The 8,179-nt window shown below is 37.3% G+C and overlaps 1 protein-coding gene across 1 annotated transcript; it reads right to left on the bottom strand.

Annotated features, from left to right (window-relative positions):
• Positions 1–7,296: 7,296 nt before the first annotated feature.
• Positions 7,297–7,873, bottom strand: Rpl17l3 (ribosomal protein L17 like 3). Its single transcript, XM_039103292.2, has one exon. It carries the CDS (start codon positions 7,863–7,865, stop codon positions 7,311–7,313), a length of 555 nt encoding a protein of 184 aa, XP_038959220.1. The 5' UTR covers positions 7,866–7,873; the 3' UTR covers positions 7,297–7,310.
• Between the last annotated feature and the right edge of the window lie 306 nt (positions 7,874–8,179).

Below are 8,179 nucleotides of genomic sequence, written 5' to 3'. Positions count from 1 at the left end.
GGAAGGACAAATTGCATGTCAGAGGTTTTGTAGCTGGGATGGTGTCCCAATCCATCTATTGGAAGTCTTTTCTGGTTACAAAGATGGACATTTCAAGCACCATATTCCCCATTGCTGGGATTCTTAGCTGTGACACCCTTAGAGATTCCTGAGAGTTTCCATTGTCCCAGGTTTCTAGCTTATCCCAGAGATGTTCTCTCACACTATTTTTTACACGTCATTTATAATAAACCTTTAATAGATAAAATTGCTACTTTCTATGTCACAAGCAAAGTAGTGTTTCAAACGTGTATTTAGAGTAAAAAATGGATACTATACATTCTAGAGGAACAAAATCATATTTTAGAATCATCATAGTGATATATAAAAAAAATAATTATACCAAACAATCAACTGATCCAAGGGGAAATTGGGTCAAATAACAAAAAGTATTTCTGTTCAGCAGGCCCATAGCTTCTGTAGCTAATTCTATTACTTGCCGGTGGGTGACTAGAGTTCTGAGAACTGCCTTGGGTGATCTCTAAATTTGCAGTAATGCTCAGCAATGACAATATCCACACTAATTGCCATATTTCTCTCCTAATCATATTTTATTTCTTTAAAAAGTATTTCTCTTTTCCCATGAGATAAATCCTTAACTGATAACCATCACCAGCAGTATGCTTAGGAAAGGTTAGACCTTGAGTGATTGCTTACAGAGTGATCTGAATTAAGAGATTCTATTTTTCCACCCCTTCCAGCTTCTGGCTTTAATAAATATAGGGCATCTAAAATCAAAAAGAAATGTATTTAGGTATGCTAAAGTTATAACCCAGCATCTTGTGTATATGTTTTACTGTGCTATAATTGAGAGATCTTGTCAACAAATGGTAATAGCTCTCTAAGGTCTCTCGAGTCTCTTATAGAGGGCAGTTATACTAGAAATTTTGCTAAGGCAATATTTTCAGGTACTAGGAAGCCTTCAAAAGTTCAGATAGCCACATAAAAGGCTTATATAATTTAGTACATGATATCATGATATCGCTCTAAGAGCTAACTAAATTTCATGTGTAAATTCTAAGTGACTTCAGAACTACCCACTTGCCTTATTTCTTCTAGGTAAAGACCTGATAGCAGTGTAGTATAGCCATGTGCCTCAAGCCTTTAAAACCTTAAATGAATTGGGAAGGGTTCTGTCCAAAGCTGCCGCACAGATTCAAAAGCCTTGCTGAGCAAATTGCTTTCCATGTCTACTCTGGGCTTAGATTTCCTCCATTGCTTTCTCATCCATAGATTTTCTCTTCCTCTCTATTTTATTGAACTGTACTGAACCTATGGGTTCTGACATAATCTATATGTAGAACTACTTTTTTGCTCTTTATTTTTAGAAAAAAAGTTTCTGTAAATCTATTTGGGAGACAGACATGATAGTGTTTACCTATAATTTTAAAACTCAAGAAGCTAAAACAGAAGGCTCATAAATTTATACCTAACTTGGGCTGCATAGTAGGATTCAATAATAAAAATAAAATTGAACTTCTTATCCAAGTATGAATCTTATCTGTTTTGGTTAGATACCAGAATAGCACAAAGTGTCCTCCATAAATGTGTTAAGTAATTGAATCATCAAAGGACCGTTTCAACAAATGAGAGTCCAAGTTTTTTATATGCTCCTATGCTTTATAGAGATAAAATAATTTTCTCCAAAAAGTCACTGTTCTATGCACCTCACTGCTGTAAACTTTAGACAGATTGGCTATCTCAAATAATAGAGCCAGTTTCCATTTTTAAATTCACTCAGATATTTTACATATATTAAGATTTGTTCTTTGCAGCGCACCTATGAGGTGAAATGAACTAACCAGTCTTCCACAATTCGTCTATATCTCTTTCCTTACTACTAATATAGATATAGTACATGGAACATTTGATGTTTGTGTGTTTGTGTTGTATATGTCTGTGTGTGCGTGTGTGTATGTGTGTGTATGTATATGTGTGTATGTGTGTGTGTTTATGTGTTTGTCTGTATGTGTATATGTCAATGTGTATGTGTATGTCTGTGTGTGTATCTGTGTATGTGTCTGTGTGTGTATGTCTATGTTTGTGTGTGTTTGTGTATGTGTATATCTGTGTATGTCTCTGTGTGTGTGTATGTCTGTGTGTGTTTGTGTGTGTGCCTGTGTATCTGTGTGTATAAGTGTCTGTGTATGTTTGTGTGTGTTTGTGTGTGTGTATGTCTGTGTGTGTCTGTGTGTGTCTGTTTGTATGTATGTGTATGTCTATGTATGTGTCTGTGTGTGTATGTCTATGTTTGTGTGTGTTTGTATGTGTGTATGTCTGTGTATGTCTCTCTCTGTGTGTATGTCTGTGTGTGTTTGTGTGTGTGCCTGTGTATCTGTGTGTATAAGTGTCTGTGTATGTTTGTGTGTGTTTGTGTGTGTGTATGTCTGTGTGTGTCTGTGTCTGTATGTTTGTATGTATGTGTATGTCTATGTATGTGTCTGTGTATGTATGTCTATGTTTGTGTGTGTTTGTATGTGTGTATGTCTGTGTATGTCTCTCTCTGTGTGTATGTCTGTGTGTGTTTGTGTGTGTGCCTGTGTATCTGTGTGTATAAGTGTCTGTGTATGTTTGTGTGTGTTTGTGTGTGTGTATGTCTGTGTGTGTCTGTGTCTGTATGTTTGTATGTATGTGTATGTCTATGTATGTGTCTGTGTATGTATGTCTATGTTTGTGTGTGTTTGTATGTGTGTATGTCTGTGTATGTCTCTCTCTGTGTGTATGTCTGTGTGTGTTTGTGTGTGTGCCTGTGTATCTGTGTGTATAAGTGTCTGTGTATGTTTGTGTGTGTTTGTGTGTGTATGTCTGTGTGTGTCTGTGTCTGTATGTTTGTATGTATGTGTATGTCTATGTATGTGTCTGTGTGTGTATATCTATGTTTGTGTGTGTTTGTATGTGTGCATGTCTGTGTATGTCTCTGTGTGTGTCTGTGTGTATGTCTGTGTGTCTGTGCGTGTTATTGTGTGGGTGTGTTTAAATGCTTGATATGAAAAAGGAACTTGAGCTTGGAGTAGTGGGTTTCTGTAAGGTTCGTCACATGGATATGGGTTAGGTACACTGTTAGCAACAGTAGCAGCTGCCCGGCTGTGCTACAGCAACATCTCTGCGATGACTAAGCCAAGTTTAAGGTAACAGGGACAGAAAATTAAGATTGGAAATTAACCTGAATTGTTATTGATTCAGTTTACTAAAGATGGTAAAAGTAGAAAAATTGGAAAACCTTTCAAATACTTGTGTGGGGGAAAATCAAGTTCCTGTTATTGCAAAACATGCTGTTCACTCCAAAAATTCAGTTAATAATCATTTCCATCAGTATTGTAAATAAATGGAGCTTTGTTTAAAATATTTAAACAAAAGAACATCTTTGTGATGATGTTTGAAAGGGGGAAAATACCAACTGTCTCAAGCTTATAATGTTTTCTCATGGTTCCTATTTCCTAAATAATGCCAGTTGCCAGGAACAGCCCTTAAAACATCACATTATAAAGAGTTCAAGTATATCATATTACAGAAGCTATAATGATTGGAACGGAAGCTGTCTGCAGCAGACTCATGTGTTCCAGTACATGGTCACAATTGATCATGCTGCTTTTGGAGACCATGAGTCATTTGGCAGGTCAAACCTACCTGGAGAAATGGAGTTGCTGAGGGGAAAGCCTTGAGGTTTGTAATCTGGTCTTTATTTGTGTGTGCTGTCTGCCTCCTGGTCCATACAGAAATGAGAAAGCAGTCTCTTAGTCTTGCAGGCACAGCCTCAAGCTATTGCCACTGTTAAACCTCCCTGCCAGGCCATATCTTCTCGGATGGAGAAACAACATAAATTCTTTGTCACTGAAGCTGCTTCTTGCCAAGTGGCTTCCAGCTCAAAGGGAGGCCCCAAGACCTGACACCATTACTGAAGCTATAGGGTGTCCATAAAAAGGGACCTACTATGACTGCCCTCCAAAAGACCCAACAAGCAGCTGAAAGAGTCAGATGTAGATATGTGCACCCAACCAACAGAACAGAAGCTGCTGACCCCTCTGGTTGAATTAGGGAAAAGCTAAGAAGGAGGACAATCCTGTAGGAGGACCAGCAGTCTCAATTAACATGGACCCCTGAGAGCTCTTCGACACTGAACCACCAGCCAGGCAGCATACGCCAGCTGAGATGAGGCCTCTAACACATATACAGCAAAGTACTCCTGGGTCTGGGTTCAGTCAGAGAAGATGCACCTAACCCTCAAGAGACTGGAGGCCCCAGGAAGTTTAGAGGTCTGGTAGGGTGGGTGGCGGGGGGACATCCTTGTGGAGATCGGGGGTGGGGGTATGGGATATGGAACCCTCAGGGGATTAGGCCAGAAGGGGAATAAAATCTGGAATGTAAAAATTAATTAATTAATTAATTAATTAATTAATTAAAAACTGTAATAAGAAAGTAAAAAAAATACTTGAGCAGAGACTGAATTTTAACTCAGATCCAGGTTATTCATTATCTCTCAAAAATGAGATCAAAATTCTGTAAGATATTCAAACAACAGTTTGGGCTATATTGTTACTTTTTTAAATATATTTCCTTGAAGAGGAAAACATTTCGAATTTAATTTCTTTTTATTTTTGTTTTTAAATTAAAATTATCTTTATTTATTTAAGCGCACAAGCATGCACGCACACACACACACACACACACACACACACACACGCAAATGCATGTGGAAGTCAAAGGGCAGTATATAGGAGTTGTTCTCTCCTTCTATCACGTGTGTTTCAGAGACTGAATTATCAAAATGGGCAACAAGCACATTTAACTGCTAAGCCACCTTATCAAACTAAAAATATTTCTAAGTTTTCTTTTCTATTCCCTAAACACTGGAAATGGTGTGTGTGTGTGTGTGTGTGTGTGTGTGTGTGTGTGTGTGTGTGTGTGATGTACACATATGTGATATAAATAGGCACGTGCACATATAAAAGGATTTGAATGAATATTTCAGAGGAAATGGTATTTTAAAAGTTTCTTTTCCAGAATCCAAATTCAAAAGCTGCATATTGTTTACCAAGAATAAGAATAAAATTGTCTCCTTAAATTATTTTACTTACTTACTATCCTTACACAAAAATTATATTCCTAGTTTTTGTCAAGAAAATTGTTTTCTGGAAGAAAAAACATCAATATTTCAGAAAAGATAGGAAGGCTAACATATAAGACCTGACTCCAAGTAGTATTCTTGACCAATCATATTTTCGTAACAAGAAATATGGATACTAATTGCCCATCAAAGCAGAAAGATAAGTCAATGATGAAGCCACACAAAACAACATAATATTTACAATCATGTCTTTGGTGAATGGTAAAGTAAATCAATTTTGTTTCTCAATTATTTATATAGGAAACTAACTGAAAATGATCTATAAATGGAAAATTTTCCACCTCACTCAGAATTTCTGTAATTCTGTAATACAGTAGTGTTTGTTTATAACCAAGTTTCTCTACCAAGAAAATATGTGAGCTTGTGTTATGTCCTTTCTCAAAATCAGCTAAGCTGAAGAGAGGGAGAGAATGCACTTTAATGCACAATTTGGTTATCATATCCAAAGGAAAACTTGACAGAATTATATTTTCCACTTGCAACATACATCAATTGTGGAATACTTACTTAACATCCACTAGACACTGGGTTCATCTACAGCACCACTGTAAATTTTTTTTCTGTTTCACAATACACAATGTCGCGGGCCTTTTATAGAATGCTATGCTGTACTTTGATGTTTTCTAAAGCACAATGTCTACGTTAGTTCAGTGACAATACATGAAGATGAGAATTTCGTATTTCCATATTTCATTAAATGCTATAGAACACTACAACACTTCCAAATGCCTCTGGGTTCTATTTGCCTTGCCAATATCCATGCATTACCATATAAAAGAGAATGAAACAAACCATGAAGTCTCAGCCAGCTTTCTAATAGAATATCCAGGAGTGGTACACATTAAATGGCAATAGAGGAATTAGATGCACCTCCGGTCAAACTATAATACCACTTTTATCTTGTCTTTGAAATTATAAAAATAGTAAGGAGAATAAGCAGCTTAGTAACCTACAGAGTGGATCCTTTAGTGTAATTTCGATGGAAAACATATATTCTCCTAGGAACTATGCTGCATACAATATTATCAGTTATTTTTCTTGGGCAAAATGTTTGTGTCTCCCCATACACATCTGATGAAAACTGGAAGAAATTTTGATTAAGAAATTTAATTAAGGCTGATGCTACCCTGTCAATGGTGACACAGGGAACCACCCCAATTGCCATTGGCACTATAATGATTCTGATGTCAGAAAGAAACAGAATCCGTGACTCTAATAAGAGTTTTACCTCAGTATTATTGGTTATAGGACTTTATACATTTTTATTTTATTGTTTGAGAATTATATACATTTGTTTTGATCAAGTCCACCCCAAGCCCATCTCTTTCACTTCTTCACCCATCTCCCACACCATTTCCCCAAACTTCATGTGCTTGCTTCATTTATTTTTAATTTTATTTGTTACTACTGTGTCCACTTGCTGATGTTTATATGTGTGGGAGGGATCATGATGTTCCAATCTACCAGAGGAATGTTGGCAAGATGATGGCTGTTGTAGACATAGGCTAAGCTGGAGGGTTTTGTTTGATTGTTTCTCTTCCTTCCTTCCTTCCTTCCTTCCTTCCTTCCTTCCTTCCTTTCTTTCTTTCTTTCTTTCTTTCTTTTTTCTTTCTTCCTTCCTTCCTTCCTTTCTTTCTTTCTTTCTTTCTTTCTTTCTTTCTTTCTTTCTTTCTTTCTTTCTGGTTTTCCCTTTTGTTGTGTTATGTGTTTTTCTTGGATGTGGCCCCTGAAGCTCCAGGATATAGTCCTAGACCCAGAGTTGTTTTGTTTTGTTTTTTTTTTCCAATCCGCAAAACTCATGATACAAAAATTTCCAAAGCAACCCTTAGAGGGGGTACTTAAAAATCAGTCACTTATGTGCTTTAGCACCCAGCATGTATTTCAAATTTATGGGCTCTGTGTATAGCTAGATTCCCTGATACAAACTAACTAAATATGTAGCTCTAGGAGTCTCAGCTGACTTTTTCAGAAAAACTATATCATTCACATCTCGGGACAGAAGAGGAGGCTCATTCAATAGTGAATTCAACACAAGGAGGACTTCACAATTGCGTCGGGAGACAATATAGCCATGATGATAGTTCCTTTTTTCTTTTCTTTTCTTTTCTTTTCTTTTTTACTTTATCCGCATTTATTTATGCTGAATTTAATCCCGTGCCATGAGTTTTTGTTTCTTCAGTTTCTTCTGGGATATCTTTTTCTTCTGTGCAACTTCCTCTTCTGGCTTTGGAACAATCTGTTCCTTCTCAGTGAGGATCATCTCGGTGTGGCAGGGGGAGCTCATGTATGGGTTAATCCGGCTATGAGCTCTGTAGGTTCGTCTGCGCATCTTAGGAACCTTGTTCACCTGGATGTGTTCAATGACCAGAGAATCTACATCCAAACCCTTCAGTTCAGCATTACTCTCTGCATTTTTAAGCATGTGCAGCAAAAATTCAGCACTCTTTTTTGCCCACCGTCCCTGAGTCCAGCCCCACTGTTTGGCCTGGGCACACCTACCGACTCCACCATTATACAGCCAGAATGGCACACATTGCTTCTTTAAAGTGACATCCTTCAGATACTTGGTGGCTTTGCGGATATGCATACCCTTGATGGCCTGGGCAGTTTCCAGGGTGTTCATAAAGTGAACACGAAGGTTTGAGCCTCTTGATTTGCATGATTTCGTGGGGTTTTCTGGGTCAAGGGAGTAGCGAACCATCTTCACAGGTCACCTCTGGCCACCTACAGGAAGAGCCCTGTTTTTCATAAGTCATCCATAATACTGAGGTTTTTTTTTTTTTTTTTACATATTTAAGAAAAAAGAGAGCTGGAGAGATGGCTCAGACATTAAAGGACCAAAAATAGAAGAAAAAAAGGACCTTTGTCTTAAGCCATTGTGGGTTGAATTTTTCTGCCACTTTTCATTAGAACTTGTCTTACATAGATTAAAACAGCAAAGCAATTTAATCAATACAGATTAGGGAAACTATTAACTGGAGTAGTTTGCTTTCTCTCATAAATTAAAATGCTAGA

This window comes from Rattus norvegicus, chromosome 2, assembly GCF_036323735.1.
Source record: "Rattus norvegicus strain BN/NHsdMcwi chromosome 2, GRCr8, whole genome shotgun sequence".
Classification (NCBI taxonomy): domain Eukaryota; kingdom Metazoa; phylum Chordata; class Mammalia; order Rodentia; family Muridae; genus Rattus; species Rattus norvegicus.
This window is presented reverse-complemented; position numbering and strand designations above follow the sequence as displayed.